Here is a 22,876-nt window from a genome sequence, read left to right as displayed (position 1 = left end):
AAAAAAAAAAAAGAGAGGAGGGGGAAAAAAGAGGGGATGGAAAAGATAAAAAGGGAAGAAAAGTGAGGGTAAGAGGTGCTAGATGGAGTAGAGAAGCAGCAAGGAACCAGCAGAGGAAAGAGGCAGACAAAGGGCTGATGCAAGCCCTGCCCCAGGTGCGCAGCCCCGCAGCCGGGGACGCAGGGCTGGGGAGCTCAACAGGCTCTGGGCAGCGGCACATGGCAGGAGCAGCTCTCTCCTCCAGCCCGGTGCTGGGAAGGGACTCGGTGGGGCCGCCGGGGCGGTTCGACCCCCGCCCGCCGCCCCGGGGGCCGGCAGCTCCGCCGCCTCCTTTGTGTGCGCGGGGGGAGCGGCGGCGGTGCCCCCGCCGGGCTGTCAGCGCTGCCCGCCAGGAGGCGGGGAAGGGACGGGAAGGGAAGGGAGGAGGAGAGGGAAGGCGCGGGCAGGGCGGCTCTCCCGTCCCCGCCGCAAGGTAAGCCCAGCTTCCCCGGCGGAGAGAGGCGCCGGGAGCGCCGCGGCCCCTTCCCCACCCGCCGAACGGCTTTGCCCAGCCCCGCGGCGCGGCCGGCAGCTCTGCGGTATCGGAGCCCCGCTCCCTGTAGGCGCACGAGGAAACCGAGCGCGGGCTGCGGCGGCGGCTGGGAGCTGCGCGGCTCCGGCACTTGGCCATGGGCTGGCAGCAGCCGGACAGCAGCGGGAGCCGACGCGGGGCTCGCAGCTAAAGGGGTGAGGAAAAGAGACCATGGCAGCATCCAGCAACTCCAGTCTGTCCGGCTCGTCGGTTTCCTCCGGTAAGTTTCTCCCAGAATTTCTCCCTTCCCTCCATTTTTAGCGGAGGGCTACCTGTCCGCGGTGCCCCCGTCCCGACAGCCCGACGCGGTTCCCCTTAAGCCTTACTCCCAGGCTCGGTGCCCCTCTCGAGGGGGTCGGGCTCGCCTCCTCCCCGCACTGCCTTTGTGCGGGGCGGAAGAGCCCCTTGCAGAGCTCCTGCAGCGGGAGCAGCCTCCCCCGGGCGGGCACGGGGTGAGCCCCGCGGCTCCCACCGGCACCGCGTTAGCGGCCGCTGCTCCCAGTGCGACCCGTGCTCTCCTACCCCCGGGGCTGCGGAGCTGAGGGAAAACAGAAAAGTTGTGTTCGTGAGCGAGGCAGCCCGAAACTGAAAGCGGTGATAAAATAGTACTGTAGTCTGTTTCTTCTCTCGTTGGGTTATTTTAATACTTCAGTGATAGTAGACCAACGAAATTGGCAGAGTGGTATCCTGGCGCATACCGGGCTGAGGAAGTAAATAGAAGGATGAACAACTTTGGGGTTCAAAGGACTTGTGACTCAGTGTTTTATTGGAGGTGCCAGACTGAGAATTTGTAAGAGCTCTTTTTAAGAGCAGCAATATGTGCTGTGAAAAGCCGACGAGCTCCTTTGACTATCAATACAACCACAGAAAAGAAACATATATATGTAACAGGCAGTAAACGACTATTTCTTTTGAAGATGCTGTATGGCTTACACAACTTACTGCATGTGTCACTGTTCCAGGATGCGCCACTTACTGCCAGATCCAAAGAAAGAACTGGCTGCTTAAAACTAGTATTTATTCCAACCCTTTTAATAGAGAACACAAACACTGCAAGCCCTGATTGCCTTAACTAGAAAGCAAGCACCTAAAAGAAGTAGCATGAGAAATTGTGTTGTGTTCATGTTCGTGATGCAAGAGTCGCAGGACCGGAATGAAAACAAGAAAGAGTCAATCCAACGCAACAACCTACCTGTTAAGAATCATGTTCCCATGCACTTCCTTGCTCCATGAATGTAGGTCTTCCCTATGTTCCATTCCAGCCCATGAGAACAGTGCTCAGTGCACACTCCTGAATCACAGAATCATTAAGGTTGGACCACTAAGATCATCTGGTCCAACCATTGACCCATCACCACTGTGATTCTCTTTGGCTGTAGTCTCTGGGATCCATCTCCCATGCTGAATCCTTGCAGTTCAAATGCCTGAACTGCAGAGAGCAGTGGGAATTCAGGCACATCTTTGGTTTTCATTTGATATGTTTGACTCCAGGTGTCCTTCAGTGACTCCTGTTTCAAATTTAACATCCAGCCTAGGAGCTGAGCTCTGGGCTTTGGGTGCATGCTGTTGAAAGCTAAGCTGGTGCTTGCCAGAACTGTGCTGCAGCCTTCAGCATTTTGTGGTCAAGCTTTTCTGTATTTTTTGCAAGGTCTTGGCCCACACTTGGGGCTGTTAGATGCCACAGTGATAAAAGTAATAAATATTGTCAAGTGCTTCATAAAACAACAGGGTGTCTTTCACTTTCATACTTTACAACCTTGAAGTGCTTTTTGTTTTCTACAGTGTGTTGGTTTTTTTTTCTATGCACATACTAATCAGAAGTTGAATTTGCTGCAGCATGCTGAAGTTTCCAATATTAGCAAATGCACCATATCTGAATGTGTGCAGCTGTATTTTGTCTGTCTGCGGTTTCAGTTCTCAGAACTCAGCAAGTCTTAGAGCATACTTTTTTACATAATCTAACCAAACAGTCTTGCTTTTAAATTTAATTTGCTAGAATTTATGTGTATATTTAATTTAGCAGTATGAAGACTTCAAAATGACATAATTATTTCTACTCAGCATAAAAGGGAAGATTATAGTATCATACAACATTTTACTAGTAGAAGTAAAGTTCATGGCTGATAGCAGAGTAGCAAGCTACAGGAGTCCATTCCACCACTGACTTGTCAAGCTGCATATTGTGCTGCTGGATCATTTGTCCATCTCTAGAAGCAATTGTCCATCTTGCTCAGAACTTCTGAAGCCAAATTTAAGCATTGTTCATATAATACCTCCAGGTTTTGCAGTAATCTATGGACGGCTTAGAGTCACCATCCCTGGAGATGTTCAGGGATAGAAGTGGCACTGAGGTACGTGCTTAGCAGGCATGGTGGCAATGCATGGCTGGTTGGACTTGGTGATCTTAGTGGTCTGTTCCAACCTTGATGATTTTGTGTTTACGTGAAGTATCCTATTTGTAAATGAACTTTTAGCTTCAGGAAAACGTGTTTGTTGTTGTTGTTTGTTTGTTTTTTGAAGATGTGTTCATTTACAAGCATTCTGAGAAGAAACAGAACTGTTCTTGAGAGTGTATAATTCAAATTTGAAACCATTGTCAGGATCTACTCTGTTTTTGAGGTAACAACAGATGTCCAGAGAGAAGTTTCTGTAATACCCAAATATGTGGTTAGTGTTAAGCACTATGATGTTATACTTAAGGAGTTTTCTGTAATTTCTTTAGGGAATTTGTGGTGGTGGTAGCTGGGGGAAGTGCACAGATACACATTGAGTTGGTTGACAGCTAGATTCCAGTCATCTAAATGCAGCGTGGTGCTGAGTGTTTTCAGGTTCTCTCTGCTCAGATCAGAATTTTGGTTGGCCTGTACGATATGTATGGAAAGGCGAGGGTTAGCCAGAATCTGTCTTCTAAGGAGTAAAGGGATTATTGACTGAGTGATAATAGGAGAAATTAGTGTTTGAATGGCAGATGGAAGAAGTCACCCCTTTAAATAAGTGAATGAAAATTCCTGTCTCTTACTTGCCTTTCTTAAAATACAGACAGTTCTCCTTCCTTAGTCACATATATATCGTACTGGTGAGCACAGCTGTAGGAACAAAGTAGTCACACTAAGGCCAGGGAGGGGAAAAGAAGTAAGTTCATTAATGATACTTCTGAAGCCTTGAGAATTTGTTCCTGCAAGTGACCATTTGCCTCATAGCAATTCTGTTTTGATTCTTGCCTATTCATGTCAGTGAGGATGTTAAACAAGTCCAATACTAAACAATTCAAAAATATTTCACATGAGAAAGCTGTCCAAGGATTTCAGGGGGTGTAGATATTTTGCCAACCCTCTTACAATCTGCAAAGGTGCAAGTGGGAATTATAGCCTTCACTTCAACTTGTGCCTGTGCATGACCAGAAGTTAATTCTGTCCTGGAGCAGTTTGCACAGTGGCACGGCAGGGTGACTCATTGTAACTGCACAGATAGGGAGCTGATGCATATGGAGAGCTATGAGGTATAAACTAACGCTAGTGCAAGGGTTAGTTCTTAACAGTCCGTTGCTCCTTTGCTTTCACAGCTCAAAACCCTGTCCTTTCTTGAGTTGGGTGTCTGTAGTGCTGGTTCCAGCAGCACTGTGAGGATCCTACTGTGAGGATGCTAACCACAGGTTTGGCGGTGCCAGGTTCCTGTCATGGGCCCCATGTGACCTGAGTCTGACAGATTTTCTTCTCTAAGCTTGCACTTAAGGGCAGCAAAATCCACAGTAGTGAGCAGGGACATTTGTGCTGCATTTCTACACATAACGCTCTGCTTTTGGAGGCAGAACATAAGCTACTCGTTGACTGTAAACAGTTATGTTTCAATGTGGCTGAGAGATAAAAGACTGTACTATGCAGAGGGAGGAAGGTGGATCTGCTAAGCAGTTAAATTTTCTTCTTTGGATCTTGAGTAAATCTGCAGAGCAAATGAAGTGCTGAAATTATAATTACTCCCTCTGGGAATTCCATTTAACTTTCCCATAATCTCTTATATAGTGAATACCCAGGCGATCTGTTAGCTTTATGCCTTGCAAGCTCCTAAATTTTGTTCTTCTTCCCAGATGAAGTGCTGATTCAGCCACAAGTGGCATCTTTTCTTGTTTTCTATTCTCTAGTTGACTGTATGTGTTTCTGTGCTTTTCTTCACGCTGCTTTTTCCTTAAGATAGACCTATTCCCTTCTGCTTCCTGTCGTAGTACAGACACTTATTCATTCTGAACTTTTAGATTTTTAATTTTTTTAAATTATTTTGGAATTTTTTCATCTTTTAATGTCAAACCATTTACTTCTCCCACATCATCATCAGCTGACCCCAGCTTCCTCTACCCAGCAGCCAAATACTGATTGTTTGTGACTGACAAACTTCAAGCTCCACTTTCTGAATTTAAATTCAGTCTTGCTTGAAGACACCTTTGCAATTGTGTCTCTCTGCTTTTCTGAGGAGCAAAAAAAAACCCAAACAATCAGCACGCTTCCCAGCCAGGCTCCATGCAGCTGTGTTTGTAGACATCAGAAGTCTTAGCCTCTGCACAGTTGTGCCACATAAAGCTAACACAGTGGCTGGTCCATGGAAGTTGGCAAAGGCCACTAACATCATCTAGTCCAGCAGTCAACCCATGACCACCATGCCTGCTAAGCCATGTACCCAGGTGCCACATTTACACATTTTTTGAATCCCAACTGCCTTCAAGACTTTGAGCCCTCCTAAAAAAGAGCTCTGCTTAAAAAGCTTTCTGCTTCCTGGTAATGGGCAGGAGGCTGAGAAAATTTGGGCGTCTATCAGGTAAGGGGCGTGCTGGCATCCACCCTGAAGGTAAGTGTAAAGTGTGCTGAAGGGCAGCATGCCATCAGGTTTTCTCTGCTATCAGGACTCAGATTGTGCCAAAACCTTTGCCTTTATAACGCCAATGTAAAAAGATGTGCTCACAGTTTCTCCAAGCTCCAAAGATAAGTCTGTAGGCATTAGAGAAGCTGTGAAGGCTGAAGGGATCCTGTGCACTTTTCCATTCCCATCTGAGCCAAAGCTTCTTCACGTGCTGTGTGCACTTCTATCATTAGGCTAAATGGTGGAGTTGAAACAAATTGAACACACACTGGCAAATTTTCTGCTGCAGGCCTGAGGTGGGTTTACATATCTTGTCTGGAGATTTTTATTTTTTGGCTGTGTCTTCTAATTAGCTGCTCTAATAAGATACTGCTTCTTCCTACAAACCTCCTGTTTTTGTAAACTCAGAGGTAGAAGATGACTGTTATAAATTCTTTTAAAATCAGCATTCTTTGATGTTTTTTTGTTTTGTTTTTAATTGAAAAGAGAAAGCAATAGTTTTCTGTCCTGAAGCTCATGGAAAAAGAGACATTTATGTACCATTTAACTGGTCATCCTAAATTAATAATGAATTTTATGGTTTGAAAACTCATTCTTGCTATAACTTGAAAAGCAACAAATTGCTTTCTCATAAATGAACAGAGATATGTTGTTTAAAGGCAGCATAGTTCTCAGCTATGTATTTTCACACATACTGCGCATTTTGATGATAAAAAATGGCTCAGTGAGGGAAGAAGAAAAATCTTTGATGGTTCCAGTAACTTAACAAGGTCAAAATAAAATATTAAAGGCTTATGACTCTCTGGGGGTCACGAAGGTGCTATGATGTGAAATAGGCAGATATATTGTAAAAATGAAAGTCAACATAAGCTGATTTTAATTAAGATGCTTGCAAGTGAGAAGAAATGAAATTACTATTGTACACAGATTCAGAGAGATTCTAATTGGGAAAAAGATTAGTAAATGAAAACAGATGTTTATTCTCAATGATCTAATAGAAATAGCATAGTAAAAATGGTACATGAAAGCCATTTAAGTCATGCTGCCATTCTGCCGATAAGGTGCTACTTTTGATTTTCTAAAGGGCAATAAGAGGATGGTTGTTTTTTTTTTCTTTTTCCTGTTCCTTATATGGAGCTTCTTCAAGCCAGGGTGTTCTTGCTCTAAATTAAAGCTGAAGTCTTTTGTATTTGGTGATTATAAAGAACTCTTCATTCTTATTAAAAGTAATGAAAATTCAAAAGGGAAAAATGGCAAAGTACCCTATCCTCATGTAATGATTGATCCAACAGTTAGCTACTGAATGCATAGGCTGTGATTGCTAAGAATAAAACGTACTGGAAACAGGTCTCTCCACTTCAGCGTTATATCTACATGCAATGAAGCAGAATTCTTATTTTTCTTACAGATCTGCTCATCTTAGAGGCATATGTGCAAGATCAAGGGAACAGTTTTCCATGCTGTCATTATGGTGACCTTTTTGGATACCCATTCAATTGACTATTTCTTGCCTTCTGTTTGATGGTTTTACGAAGGCTTAGGTATGCCAAATGCTGAGCAGCAATAGGAAAGAAAATTTGACATTGTGTACAATCCTCCTCTGTGTCTGTGCCCATCGTGTTTTACAAAGCAATTTTCAAATTATAATCGTTTGTCTATTATGGTGCATAGGTGGGCTTTTTAACCTACTGTTTTAGACAAAGAAATGTGGTGGTTTTTTGTGTCACTTTTTATATACAACGGGGGCATACCTTTGGCTAAAGAGCAGCAATGGCAGCATTTGCCTCACTGAGTGCTGGCACAAGGTGTTCTCATGCTGAGGACCAGTCTGTTGTCACTTGCTCTTCTCTCCCACAAAAGGAAGAGATACTTGGGAGATTAAATATTTGGAGAAGCGTATGTTAAGGAATGGCACATTAATATTGCATGAAGGAGCTTTCATTGCAGGGAAATGTACCAGGATTTATGCAAGAGGAAATAAATCAGTATTCCTGTGTATCACATTCTTCACAGGTGTAGTCACAGTTTGTCTAAGAATTATGCACAGTAGCTAGTGTAAATGTATACTTTTAGCAACTATGCCTAATAACCCATTCTTGCTGTCTTTTTCTGACCTTTGATTAGGAGAATGTAAATTTGAATTTTATATTTGAAGGCAGTTGTTACAAACTATGAATCATGCACGATTCAGCAATAGTAATTTCATCATCACCCTGTTTTACTCAGCAATAGTCCAAATCCCAGGGCTGGGGATGAGCGTAGTCCTGGTACAAGGAAACAGACGCTGCAATAATGCCCTTGTAACGTTGATGGGCTTTGAAGCTTGCCAGTGAATGTTGAAACTTGGCAGTGTGGTCTCATGCATTTGTTGAGGTAGGAACAGGTTAAAGGGCTTTTAAAATGCAGACGATTGCATGAGTGTCCCATGCTTTGCTTCTGTAGTTATTGATCAAGGTCATCATAAAACAATTAGTTTAGTAAATAAGACATCTGTTCTGAGGATATCTTCATCAGGCAGTCCATTTCTCCTGAGACGAGGTGTCTCAGTTAGAATATTGTTTCTGACAGTCTGGAAGGTGCGAGGTGGGCCTTTTCATGTCATCAGTGAATCACATGTCTCCTGTTGTGACCCAGTGCCAAGTCACATTTCTGAATTTCTTTCTACATGCTTACGTGCTGTTCTTCTCCTTCCTTTTTACCTTCCTGACGACTGTTTAAACGTTGCTCTTGGTTTAAAAAAAAAAAAAAAAAAAAAAAAAGTGCTATGAACTCTGTTTGTGATTTCATACTTTTTTATTTCATCAAAGAAGAAAATTGAATGCTAGAGTTGGAGAATTTAGTTTGTAAATGAGATTTGGCTTGCTGAGCCGATGTTTAATTACTAAAAATTTGTCTTATCATGGCAGATCAATTGGTTAAGTATTTGGTTTCATTTTGTGGCAAGAAAGAAAAATGAAAAGCACACCATATATGTGCGTACTGGGAAGGGCCATCGCAAAGGCAGGCAGAAGTTCTTACAGTATCATGGTTCTGTGCCAACAATGTGCTGGAGTGCTTATGCATGATCAAAAGCAAAAGACGTCCAACAGCTCCTTAAGTTTTCCATCAAAAGACATGGAATCTTTGCCATAATGTTTTTCTACTCTGTAAAGCAGTTACTGAATCCACTTTAATTCCCCAGTAAACTAGAGCAGTGTGCTCCAAAGCAATGAGAAGATGAGGGGATCCTGAGCAGCTCAGGCAAACCCTCCACTTTCAGTTTTTCCAAGGAATCAGGTTGTGAAGGCTCAAATGCTGCCTCAGTGCATGAGATGTATTTAACCCTGCCTCTTGGGGTGGCTGGTCCTGCTTCACCTTGGGAAAAGATACACAGGGTGGGTCATGAGGATTGCTGAATGTAATCTCAGGTAGAATGTGGGATAGGTAGTTTCTACATATTATGTATGTGCATGTATAGGTCAATTGTAAATGTCCCAGCTATTAGCTAGGAGTTCAGCAATAGGTACTGCTTAGCTTAAAGGCATATACAAACCGTGAAACTCTCTGACACACAACAATTAGATATGCTGGTGGCTGATCTGGGCCTTCAGGATGTTTAGATGAATTCACAGGCAATCCATCTGGTGCTGCTAAACACAATAGTATCACCTCTGTCTACTGTTGCTGAGCTGTATGAAGGCCGGGAAACTGCCCCGATGAGGTATATCACTATATAGCTACTGTATCCTTTTTCTTTAGTTATCCATTGATAGTCACTGTGGGAGATAATTTACCCATCTGATGTGCTGTTGCTGTTTTTACCTATAGAGCAGTTAGAGTTACTGCTGAGTCAGTGTGCTGTGACTTCTAGGTCATGCTTGCCACGGCCAAGAGCTTCGAATAGATAGCAGAAGTTTGGAGGTTGAGATACGGTATTCTGACATCTCGTGTTTTGTGTTTAAAATAAATCCACAACTATGTTGCAAAGAAATCTGATGGGAAAATCTTATTAACAATGTGCTGTTTAGAACAGCATATATTTAATGGCACAAGGAGCATTCATCTCTTTCTGCCTTGGCAGCTCAGAGTATATCAGGGAAAAAAGTAACTTTTTTCTGCAGCCTTTTCAGTATTCTTAACGTAGTGCACAAAAGATTGTCAAACAATCAGATTTATCTAAAACTCTCCTTTGGAGTGAAAGGCTTTCTACTTCCTCTCCTTTGCTTTATGAGCATACAACCCAGCAGGATTTATGATCCAGCTGAAGTATGATCACATTTCATTATTTTTTATTCATGTGTTAAGACTAATAATAAATGAACTTTTAAGAGCTAGAGCAGAGTTTTTCATATAAAACTTCAAGATTTAGGGCTGTACAAAAAAATAAAAAATAAAAAAATCTGAATGTTGCAATAAAAAGTTGTGTAAAATCCAGGATTCTTTTTTGAAGTATTACATAGAAGTGTCATAAGGCTGAATTGTTTGTAAAAGATTTTGTTTTCCAAATGAAAATCCCTTTATCAGTGCAAGGTATTCAGTCCTGACCCTTCAAGCTGCTTAGTACCTTCTGTTCCCACTGCACTGTGGTAGTAAATCAGCAGCTTGCAGAACTGGGTGGTTGCTTCTCTGAGTATTTTGATGTCGTTTCCATTAAAGCAGCATCTGCTGTTATGATGGGGCAAATTATGATAGACTTCATAGAAAATTTCCTCTCCTCCAAGTGCTGGTGTGTAATGTATTTAATATTTGGTGCATTTGCATCATATATGTAGGACATGTCATTTCACTGATGATGAATTTCTAAGGATTAGGTACAAGATTTAAATCATACATAATTTGTATAAGTACCTGTTTCATGAAAGAGCATGCTCTCCATAACTCCTGATCTCCTGCCAAGCAACCAAGATGATGGACAGCTTTTGGCATCAAGCTGTGATAGCTCTGTATTTCTTTTATTTTGCAATCTGAAGCATGCAGTTAGGTTGTTCTGTGTTGATGAAACTGTTTACAGAGAGAGTATTGAACCTTTGATGTCTTAACAAAACAGGAAGACAAATTTCAATTCTAAGCTTCCTTAGACCATCCTAATTTGAGTCTGATATATCCGCGTGTGTTGAAAATTGTGCTTAAGTTTAGACAGTAACAATGACTGATGACTTAAATAGGAGTGGCTGCCATGGATGAAACGTCAGTTCTCCTGAGTGAGTGCTTTGGTCTTGGAGACAAATTAAAGCTATGGACTCAGTGATGGACAGGGATGCTTTTTTCTCCTCTTCCGTTGTGACACTGCCAACAGCACTAAACACAGAAGTCCCTGAGAAATAAAACTGATGGATTAGAGAAGTACTGAGGTAAGTAGATGTCAGATTGGTTAGAATTTATGAAATTATGCAGACAAGAGAACAGAATGTTTTTATTTAGGTTGTGTAGAGACAAGAATACAGATTTCTGGATTATCTTTACAAAGTGGAGTGTTATGCCAGACCGTGGCACAGAACAGAGATAGAAACTATAGAATTTTATTATGGAAGTCTTGGAATCTTGATATCAGATGAGTATACATCTCAGCATGCGTGAGAAAGAAACATCAGGTGCACTGATGGTGTGTTACCAAACCTTAGGTGGTGTTAGCCCATTGGGTTCAGGCCATTTTGGGAGTCTCTGAGGGAGCACACAAAGCAGAGGGGGTCTAAGGCATATCCAAAAGCATCACGCAATGGTATTGTCCTTTTTTTCTGTGGCTGAACCAACAGGATCCTTAAAGTGAGGAAGCGACCTATGCAACAATAGGTGCATATGTAATACAACGTGCTTTTGAGAACAGGAAAGCTAAGATTTGTATTGAACTCTGAGAGCTGCATTTCCATCAGTGCAAAACTTGGTGTGATAGCCACGGTGGCTTCCTGTGTTGCACTTGGAGTGATTTGTTTTCCTGTGGTTCGAAAAAGTGTTACCAACACAAAAGGAAGACGTTCTCTGTGCCTGCTGTTGGGTAGTGCTGCATCACATTGCCAAGCAATTGCTGTATTTCCTTTCGGAAGTGATGGATTACTTGATCCAATAAGCTCCAAGAAAAAAAGAAAAAACCAAAATCTCTTCCCAAACCCATTAAATTGCCTTGTGCTATTGATTTTTTAAAATAAACTTCAGAAAAAAAATAAAGTGTACATGCAGCCACAAAGGGTTAAAGGTATTGTTTTTAATGATTGATGTTATAGTAAGGCTTTGTGCACAAGAAGCTTAAGAAATCTACACATACTGTGTGATTTCTGCTGGAGCTCAAAATTCAACAGATGTGTAGTGTTTATATATGGGTTTATTTGCACATTAAAATTATTTCAACATAAGTTCTTAAGAGTAATAATGAAATAAAGTGTTCATACATGGAAATATTCTAGAATAGCTATTGCTGAGCAGTATTCTGTTAAGCTTTGGTATGTAGAGCATAGACTTGAAAGAAGCTGTGTGAAAGGTGTAGAAATACAGCATTAATTATACTAATTTGTCAAGTAACACAAAGCTTCCTGTTTTTTCTTTTTGCCTTTCTACTGGATTTGTTCTTGAAAGCTGGTTGCTCCCTCTTTTCAGAGAGAAAATGCATTTCTGTCATCAGAAACTTAAAACAGAATCTGCCACTTTCAAGGTTATTATTCTTTTATTTAGTTTGGTGTTTTTTAGCACTGAAACTGATCACTTGGTAGTTAAATGAAGAGAACAAAGAAGAGGATTAAAAAAAAAACATGAAGAAAATCTGAATCATGTCAGCAAAACTTTGCTGAACAGAATAACCTGCAACTAGTTAGAAGTATTCTTATTGTGCATGTGAAAAGTACAGTCAGGACTGGAGGTCTACCTTGCTGAATGTTGTTAACCACCCATTTTAATTAGTGCTTTCTCATTTTTGCAAAGATGTACTTATAATGAGACCGTGACCTTTCCATGCAAACAGGTTGGTGACTGTAGAAATGTAGAATAGATGACAGTTTGGGGCCAACATTTTATAACTTGAAGAATGCTACGAGCATAAGCATAGTGAGTATAAATTACAGCCAGAAGGGTGACGAATTGGCACTGTTACTAATTACATGTATTGAGTATGCACATGTGTGTGTGTGTGTGTGTGTGTGTAGGTTTAAGCAACCAGGGATATTTAGGAAAATATTAGGAATCTGTTCCCCACCCCCACTGTCTGTTTCTTTTTTAATTCTGTGAGCTAAGAAGGAGACACATTGCCTTCAAAGAGCTGCTGCAGAAGGCTTTGACTCATGAAAGCCTTTTCTGTATTGTATTTGTTTAACTTCCTTTGATCTCTTTTGGTTTGATGAGTACGTGTCATCACTTGGCATTGCAATTGCTTCCTCTTGTGCAGTTATGACAGTAATAAACATATTCACTGAAAGGTGTAATTTAAAATTTGTATTATTCACAGTTATTGGCAAGTGCTGTAGCCTAAGTGGTGAAAATGAGGGGAAATCTGGTTCAGTTTGAGTTATTTTTAACTAATTGATCAGTCTTATCAATATGCATAATAAGCTTATCAAAACAGGCTTTTCAAAAATTAAGGATGAAAAAAAACCAATATAAAACGATTGTAAGTGTAATTGAGTAGTGTAATTTACTTTCCCTTTACAGGAAAAGGCTTTCAGCTTCACCTCTTAAGAAGCTTTAGAAAACTGCACACTGACTCCTAGCAGCAGTGTATTGATTGAAAGCTTACAGAGTACCTAGGAAGCATGAGTATACACGAATTTGTCTGAAACTGGTGTTTTTTACAGAAAGCTTGTCACTCTCTATGGTGCGTAAAATGTATATTAACTTCACAAGTACTGGATATACTAGTCTTATGTAATCATTAACAGTTTGTAATCAGCAAGATTAAAAAAAAAAAAAAAAAAACTTTTTTGCATCATTCTGTACGTTCTTAACAAAGCACCTGTTTCGTAATGGGGGAGAAACATGGGCAGAACAGTGAAACCACTCAGCTACTGCCAGGGACTAGAATTAAAGTCAACATGGAGTGAAAAACAATAAAAAAGGATTTTCCAATAAATGTTCACAATTCATTAGAGAGTACCACCCCCTTGGAGGTTATGACAGGTTTTTGCTCATATCAGGGACTGTCACGGAGTTATCTAGATCTGTGTCTGTGATGGGGACAGCAGTCCCACAGGTCCACTAGTCCAAAATGGGGAGGGGGTGTCAGTGGTTTACAGGTTGGTTCAGCCCAGTTTTGTGACAAATGGGCAGGGAACCCACAGACCCGTGCCCAGGGAAAAGGGAAAAGGGGGGAAGGGTAGAGAGATGGGAAATGGACCTAAAAGCAGAACAGTGGCAACAATCTGTGGAGGAAGGTTAGTTAACTAAATATGATATCGGAATGCAAGATAGTACACTATAATACATAATTGGTACTGAGGCTAAAAAAACAAGTAAAATGAGACAGAGAGTGTCCAAAACTGAAGGTCTTACTATGAAATTGAAAGCAAAACAGCTGGGGAGAACATGCACATACTGCCAGACAGCAAGGAAAGAGGGAGTCCTGGAACAGGCTGCCTAGGGGGGTTGTGGAGTCTCCTTCTCTGGAGATATTCAAGTCTCGCCTGGATGCCTACCAGTGCGACCTGGTTTAGGGAACCTGCTTTGGCAGGGGGAGTGGTCTCGATGATCTCTAGAGGTCCCTTCCAACCACTGTAATTCTATGATTCTGTGAACTTGCCAGGAGCTTTATCTTCCCCTCTGAAGGCAGAGTCTTCTGGGGTATGTAGTTCTCTTCTGAGTTCCAGGTATTTGGAAAATAGGCAGTCTATGTAAGTGGGGTATTAACTGTTTAACTACCAGTGCTTTACATGATGTTATGATGTGGAATACCGATAATAAAAATCATAAAAATGTGACAGGGACATATTTCAAAAATTCTTTTCCTTATTATGTTTCTTATTTTGCTTGGTGAAATACAGTGTCATAAGTTTGTCTTTTCCATTGTGGTTCCTTTTATAAAACTAGCTTAGGACGTGCTTTGTCCCACTACAGTTTAATTATATTTCTTTTTGCTTTTCCCTCCTTTCTTGTATATTCTCCTTCCTTCTGCTTGTACATTTATACCACTCTGTGGCTTGGAGTTAGGAAAGAATTGTGCTTAAAGCAGTGAAGTGGCTCCAGCTGACATCAGTGATTGGAACAGTGTAATTCTGCATTTGTGTTCCAACAGTTCTTTAGTCTGTTATCAGCTTCCCCATCCCTGATGATCAGACTCCTCCCTAGGAAATGTTTCAGAACAGATTTATCATCACTACGTACTTGAAGTTGATGCTATTCGTTTCTGAAGCTGTTGAATACCATTTGGAATAGCAACTGCTGAGGTAACAATTTTGACGTGTCCCCTACCACTCTTGCAAGGAGAAACATTGTGGCTGGACAAAACCTTTCCAAAGTATCAACAATATGCACATCTGAAAGCATTTGCATATTTTATTTTAACATATATATTTTTTTTCCACCATGAATGTATTTATCTTGCTTGCAGATACTGAGGCTGATTGTTTAATGTCAAGCAGAAATGACTTCAGAATTTTTTTGTATGTCTAAACCTCCATAAACCTGTGAAAAAGAGCATTTTACTTCTGATAATCCACCAGGTTGTGACAAATGTGAAGAAATGTGATCTTATGGGTTAGCTCCGTAGTCAGCTCAGTTTACTGTACCCTGTGATTTATCAGAGCCTCCAGTCCATGTAATGGGAGATGCCAGCTCTCATTTGAGGAGCTTGAAAGAGGGAACAAGAAGCTCACTTTCAGGGCCACACCAGCTTTCTGAAGTACTGAGAAGGAAGAGTTTGAAGAGAGTTTTTACTTCAAACCAAACCAAATTTTAGGCTAAATTTCCAAGCTTTTACACGAGCTGTTGACTTTCCTAATATATTTGTCTGGTAGTACTGTTCTTTTTAATTGTTTCTGTAAATTTGCCCAGTGCAGCTGTCAGGCTACTTGGAGATTTTTGGCTTTCCTTTGCAGCCTTTTGTAAGACTGACATAATATTATCCCACTTCCCACTCTCTAATAATGAGGACATTTTAGAAGACAGTCAAATGCTGTTTCAACCCTGAATCTCTTAGAAAGTCTTTGATGAGTATAACCTGATCTATATAAAATTGTTACTGTTTGTGTGTTTGTTCTGTAAACCCCACTGAAAGCTTCGTGTGAAGCGAGTGGTCCAACCAGTCTCCCACAAAAAGGTGTTCTGTTGTGGGGGTTCTCTGGGCTCAGTGTTCTCTACATGCAGATCTCAAAATACTTATTTTCTTCTGTGATCTGCAATGGATCCTTTTATGCTTTGACCATTTATTGGCTGGACTGGAAGGCTTGGCATCCCGTAAAGGGTTTGTTGTTATGCAAGCGATTTCTCAGCCTGTCTTTTGTTGTACTCTGCTGTGGTTTGAGTTTGCTTTGGCTGTATGTATTTTCTCAGTTACCCTGCAATGGTCAACTTCTTTCATTTGGACATGACTTCAGCTTTCAGAGGGACGTTTTTTTTTGCTTCTGATAATGCTTCGTACCCTGCTGCTTAGCTTTGCTGTCTTCCTTTCTGCTTTCTCAAATGATTTTGTTTAATAGGTAGCATGTATTTGCTCTGGGCCTCTAATGTCGTATCTCTGTTTACCATGCAGCCTTTAAAGGTTTAACTCTCTTAACTTCCCCATTTAGCTTCCTTTTAGCAAGATTTAATGTATCCTCCAGAGTGACTTATAAATCAGATTTCAAAGGCTTTATCAGCCCTGTCAAAATTTCCTAGTATATGTATCAACACTACCTACAGTTACAAACCCATTAAAAATGTCCAAACTGTAAAAACCTTGTGTGAATGTGTAAGCTCATGTGTCTGTTTATCATAGATAGAGAAGAGATAATAGTTTTTGACAGGAGTAATTTTAAATGCAGAATCTGGTTTCTATTTGTTTTTATTAGGCTGTAAACCAGCAGAAAGTGTTTCTTCAAGTGTAACTTTCCTTTCTTCAGCCCTCGTGGTTGCTTGCAACATATCACAGCTTCTTCTGTGTCTGGGGAGTTTGAAAAGTGGTGTTTCAGTTTTGAGTATTTGAGATCCAGAACTGGGATTGAGATAAATTAGTATGACAGCCTGTACGATTACAAACACGTTTGGAGCTGAGGTAGGCAAACTTTATACCTGTAAGCATCTGGAGCACCCCAGAATGTTTTTGTCTCAGTTGGATTTGTGGTCAATCCAGTGAGTGGTGAGCACACAGTAATGAAGGGCCTTTATTAAGTATGGGCAGATATGGTCTAAACAAGCTTCTGACACTTAAACACTGTTTTGTTGTCTGGGTTTTTTTTGTCTGCTTTTTTCTTTTCTCTCTCTCTTTTTTTTTTTTTAAAGGAAAACAATTTTTAGAAAATTATCAAAAAACTTCATGCAGGGTACTTGGGTTTCACCATAACATGTAGCTGGTCAAGGAAATGAAAAACTGAGCAGGATTAGTTATTTTTAAATATTGCAGTAGAAGAAGGTAAAAGACATCAGATGAGATGAAACTGAGCACACACTGTTCTTTAAATCAAAATAATGAAGCTTGCTTGAAGTTAGTGGTAGAGTTGGCATGCATGTGTATGTACTCAAAGGCTGTTGCTTTAGCAGTCATTAATCCTGATCTGACCTGTTCCAGGCGAGGAATATTCTCTGTTAACTTTTTTCTTTAGACTTCAAAAGTGAGCTCCCTTTGTGCCAATACAATATTTTTCATGCTGTTTTTCTGAATCTTTCTTTATGCATTTGAGATTTCTAGTGCTGAACTTTACCTAAAAGCAAATTTATTTTTAGACCTTGGAAGAGGAAGGAGTGGTCTGTGGAAGTGGTGAGGTCCAGAGGCAGGGCAGCCTGGCATGCCCTCACTGGGAAGTGCTTCATACAGGTGTTACCCAAAAGCTTTCCAAAGAGCTGTTTCCCTCACCACCAGCTCACATTCCAAGAGGAGAGTGGGTTTATGTCCAGTGTTCCTCTCCAGTCCCCCTTCTTGCCCCTAGATGCACGTCTGTTCTCATTCATGCCTTTATTTTTGATGCTCATGCCATGCCATGCCTTTCTTGTGGGAAGAAATATTAACTGCATGCACATTTTTATAGAATCATAGAATGGTTTGGGTTGGAAGAGACTTAAAAGATCACCCAGTTCCAACACCCAGCTGTGGGCAGGGCTGCCCACCAGATCAGCTGCCCAGGGCCCCATCCAACCTGGACTGGAGTGTCTGCAGGGATGGGGTATGCACAGCTTCTCTGGACAGCTGTGCCAGTACCTCACTACCCTCTGAGTAAAGAATTTCTTCCTAACATGCAACCTAAATTTCCCTCATATTAGTTTAACCATTTCCCCTTGTCCTGTCACTATTAGGCCATGTAAAAAGTCACTCCCTTCCTGCTTATAAGCTCCCTTTCTAATGTTAAGGAGTTCCTTAGTATCTGAGGCATTCTGAGGTTTTGATAGAATGCCTCTGGACATTTTTTTTTTTTTTAATACTAGCATATTCTGACCATTCAGGGAGCTTTATGAGAAAGGATATTACTCAGTATTACAAACAAAGCAAAAATTTTGCTTGTAAGAGCCTATTACTAAGTGATGAGAAGCCACAAAATCCCAAAGTTGAGTGTCTGGGTACACTTCATAACAGGTCACTGTCAGCAAGAACATTATAATTTAATTGTCAGCCACATAATGAAACGCTTCTTCTAAAAGCAAATTATAACATAGTTTGTGCTTACAGTATTGGCACATCTTTGGAACACTGTTTTATTAGGAGTTTGAGCTGAAATTCTACAAAGCTGTTTAGATTAAATGTGCTTATTAAACAGACAGTAATACCTCGTAACAGCAAAGGATTAAAACGAACAGAGAGTGGCAGGAGACAAGTGTACTCACAGTAAGCATTTTAGAGACCTACTTTGCTGTCTTTTTTTTTTTTTTTTTTTTTTTTTTTTGGTGTTGTTTTTTTTTTTTTTTTTTTTTTTTTTTTTTTTTTTTTTTTTTTTTTTTTCCTTGTTCCCTTGAAATAGAGAAGTGGAGATGGCAGTGTTGTGTGACCCCTTATATTAACTTAGATGAGATCCAAGAAGAGTTTTCTGCTGGGAGAAATAATGCCAATTTTCAGGTTCAATATTTCATGCTACCTGGGCTATAAAGATACCGTGAGTTTTCTGTGCAGCTGATGGTTTGTCTTTCCAATTCAATACAGCAGTTACTAGCAACTGGTTAATTATTAATCTTTGAATTCAAAGCTTTCTTTTGCTTTCTGTTTCTTAATCTGAACCATCCTCTTGGGCCATTCAAGATAACACCTATGAAGGGTTATTTTACCACAGGAATTTTAAAACTGCATCTTCCAAGTTTCAAAGAATTAATTTATTTCATACATGAAATATTTTACAACCAAAACTAGCATAATTTTAAAAATGGAGAGGTTACCAGATTTATGTCATTTTAGGAAATGGATTCTTCTAGTTTAAGCATAGTCCATAAATATATTTTTTAAGATCTCAATAACTTCGTAAGTGTAAATTTTCAAATTCACAATGGTCTCAGATAACGTGATAGAGTGAAAAAAAAAGACTATAACATCTTTGGGTCCCTTGGTCCCATTCAGTCTTGGAAAACAACTCGTACATCAAATAGCTATGGAGAGAATTTTGAAGGTGACTCAGATGTTAGTTTAAAATTTTTGAAAAATACAAAAACTGTTTAAAAAATGAACATTTATGTAGGTCTTTCTAGCAGGAAGTAAATGCTCTTTGTGCTTAAATTTCTAGCTCCTCTTTGCTAAGACAGTACAAATACTGTGGGGAGCCGTAAAATGAAATTGGCTTTGTTTTTCAGAATATTTGATCCATGTGAATGGTCAATGACATAGAATAAGTGAGAAATCCAACCAGGAGCATAAAGAGATGCTCATTCTTACAATGGTCTCCATATGGACAGACATTTCTGCTTTTGCAGAACATCAGTGTTATCAGCAGGTCCCTACATAGATGGTGGATCAGCAGCATAGAGCTGATTGCATCATCAGAATGAGGTGACAGCATGTCTCAACTGGTCGGCTAAATGCTGCGTGATACCCTTCGTAATGAGGATAAGGGCCTGTAGTTATTTTGTTTCCATTAGCTGTTTCATCTGCGCACTTCATGGAGCCATTCCCAATGTCTTCATTTTCTGTCTGGGATAGCACGTGCTTGGGTTTGGATTGAAACCACTTAGTCCTAGCAGCAGTTGTGGAATTGCTGGTGGGCAGCTTGCGGGAGGAAGTATGACAATAAGGAATGCTGTGACTGGAGGAGCATCTGAATCCTCTTTCTTTTATCCTGAATCCTCTGAACTAGCCACTGCCCAGCAGCTCATTACGTCCTGCATGAGACCCCACCTGTAATGCCCCCAGTGTTGTCCCTATCTGCCATTTCCACACCCTAGCTCCTGTTTTTCAAACTTTCTGATTAATTAAAAGACTCAGAAACTTCAGTTTCCTGTGACTTCAATTCAGAATGTTTCCTTTTCTTTGTGGCTTATCCTGGCAGTAATTACAGTATCTTTAAATTATATCTACTTAGTGAAGAGATTGAATGTGAAAGCCTTTCATTCATTTCCAAGAAGATACGAGTTTGGTGGCCAGGCTAGACACCACCTTATTTGATTACTTGTACTAACAGCTTATGCTCATGGAAGGTATTTAATCAGTCAGGAAATTAAAGAATAGTCCTTAAGAAGAGTTTGGGGCTTAATCACTGCTGCAGCCTTGCAGCACAGAGTAAGGTGAGCAGGTTGGCAGGAGAAGTTAGGAAGCAGCCGGCACTGCAGAAGAAATCGGTAGGTTGAGGGGGCTGTAAACACTCCAGAGGAACTTGGCAGCAGTACTGGAATCATTGCTGCTTCTGTTGTAAAATGAGTTATGAAAGGAAACATTTTGTTTATTCATGAAATGAAACCAGCATGCTGGGTTACGTCTTTTCCTAAACCTGGCACTGCGGGCAACCTGTCATCTTTCCACTCTGTGCTGGGACATCTGTGCAAATCCAAAGACAGACATTATTGTCTCCTTCCAACCAAACGACAAAGTGGCATCTGAGTGGCCACTTCCTTGCTCCAGCTGTTTTGTGAGCAGCTGTGATTACCATCGAAGTCATTAGCTGCATTTTCAGAGTTGAGAAGACATCGATTCCCGCAGCGGAGGTAGAATCCACATTATTCTGTCTAGACATGCTCTTAGCTGCAGCATCTTCAAATAACAATGCTGTTGTGTAAAAGCAGAAATATGGCAGCTAGCGTCTGGGTGTAACTGTGGGAAGGGGCTGCAGAACCGTTTGATTGTGGTGGTGAAATCAGAACTCAGTGGCTGATGCTAATGAATGGGCTTTTCCCTGCAGGAAAGCTGTGCTTTTAAAACAAATACCTGCTTGTAGCATACATCTGAATGATGCACGTGGGCACTGAAGCTTCTAGTTACTCTTCGCATACATTTCTGAACGCTCAATTCTTCACAAATGCAGTCAGATATGATGTAATATTTTCCAGAGAGATATTATTTATTCTGAAAAGGATTTGGCACGTATTAGCTGGAGGAGTTCTTTTCTTGTTTTCTTTTTCCCCTGCTTTCAGTGAAGGACTCTGTAAGTTCTCACTGTCTTCTTCTTTCTTAACCAACATATGGAAAAGCCATAATGTTGGCATGATTTTATCTCCAAGCAAGTGTGCCAGTGGAGTGTTATTTTGCTGCACTGTTTAGTACAGGGAACTGCTTTGTGTTCTGTCTGTAATTTCGTCTTTTCTGCATGTTTGTTTTAGGATTCAGAATGCTAGAATTGATGGTTTCTGCTGCGCTTTAGAATGCCTAATACAAGGGATAATTATAGCATGAAATATTTCTTGCTCATCTTGTATTTTTTTAATTGTCTCCTTTATGTATCGGTGTTAAGTTTTCTGTGGCAGATATTTAAGGATAACTATTCTAGGAAAAGTTGCAATTCAAAAATGCCAACTTTTTGTGTCTGAAAGTCTTCATTTATATTTTTCAGAGAGAATTCTTTGAAGCTTATATGATGTTAACATTAAGATCTGTCGTAGCTGTGTAACAGGAAGCAAAACTGTCAGCTAAGATCAAATACTGACTCTCTACTGAAGGCAGTGACAGGGAAGAAGGGAAGAATGGAGTGGGATTTCCACATCTTGCTTTGTTTCCTGGTTTACTGACTGAGCAAATTTGATTTGGGAAGTAACTTAGACAAAGTATAAAGGCTTTAAAATCTTTTTAAGTAATAATAGCAATAATTTTTATAGTTTACTGTAGATAAAATCCTGGCTGTGTCGAAGTCAGCATAAAAGTCTCCCTGACTTTGGCAGAGCCAGGACTTTGCAGACTGTGCTGAAAGTGCTGTCAGGACATCCATTGGTTCCCCAGTGTCCTAAGAGGTGGATGTGTTTTGTTGCCTCTAACATGCAAACCGAGATAGCAGGATGAACTTGCTTGGTCCTGGCCTCGTAGGGAGTTGGTCAGCACTGAGGCAGTCATTTGAGGTTTCACGGGCCTCAGCAGTCAGTTCGTGGTTGGCACCACCTTTTGCAGAGTATTTTTGCACTGTGTCCCTGCTTATTCATTTGCTATTTTGTTCTTCTGCCTTGTTTTTGCTTGCGCATCTTTTACCCACCCTTTCATTTATCACGTACTTTTGTGGCCTTCTTTTTGTCTGCGTTAATTTACAGTGGTTCTATTTCTGGCAATCAGATTTCCTCTCCTCCTTTTATGGCCATAACAGAGCCCTCTTGTAAATCATCCCTTGTACTGTGCTGGTTGCCTTGCTTCCACAAAACGTGAGCGACTCTGTCCTGTCACTGTTATGCACTGACATTCAGCAGATGTATTTTCATTGTTCCAGAAGTACTATTTTCTTAACATTTTAACGTGGTTTTGTTATTGTGAGGTACTTACCTCCTGGAAATAACTTTACTAGCCTCCAGTGTCTCTTTGTAAACATAATAGATGTGTTCTAATATGTGTAACTATTTCTTGAAATGTTTTCCCTTCATGTAGAAATAATCTGTACAAGCTTAATTTTTACACTGCTGCCAGTTAAAGACAATTCAATTGGGTGATATGAAATTCTTTTATCGCTCCTTGTTGTATATTGTATTCTATACAAAAACTTAAATTACTGTCATAACAAAGACATCATCTGAACAATGGAGGACTAGCCAGCTATATCCAACATCTTACATTCTGCTATCTTTCTAAATCTCCTATTCATTTCCCCAGTCTGTTACTTGTTGTACTCATTCCCAGCTAGTTTAATGCTGGCTTCCTTCCCCTATCAAATTAGATCTGTTGGAGTACCGTGGCATGTACTGTGATTTAATAGTCATTAACTGGTTTTCTCGGTGGACAAAGAAAGGCTGGCACATCCAAACCACAGGGTCTCTCTCTTTTCTCTGCTCCCC

The 22,876-nt window shown here is 40.6% G+C and overlaps 1 protein-coding gene across 1 annotated transcript in view; it reads left to right on the top strand.

The window, feature by feature from the left end:
* Nucleotides 1–648: 648 nt before the first annotated feature.
* Nucleotides 649–22,876, top strand: part of CHN2 (chimerin 2) — a 159,134-nt gene continuing 136,906 nt past the window's right edge. Inside the window, exon 1 of the mRNA XM_042888856.1 lies at nt 649–791. Within this exon, the coding sequence (XP_042744790.1) occupies nt 743–791 (49 nt within the window). The 5' untranslated portion in view covers nt 649–742. The remainder of the gene's footprint in view (nt 792–22,876) is intronic.

Source organism: Lagopus leucura, unplaced genomic scaffold, assembly GCF_019238085.1.
Source record: "Lagopus leucura isolate 7727_CA_CO unplaced genomic scaffold, USGS_WTPT01 Super-Scaffold_100157, whole genome shotgun sequence".
NCBI lineage: Eukaryota > Metazoa > Chordata > Aves > Galliformes > Phasianidae > Lagopus > Lagopus leucura.
This window is presented reverse-complemented; position numbering and strand designations above follow the sequence as displayed.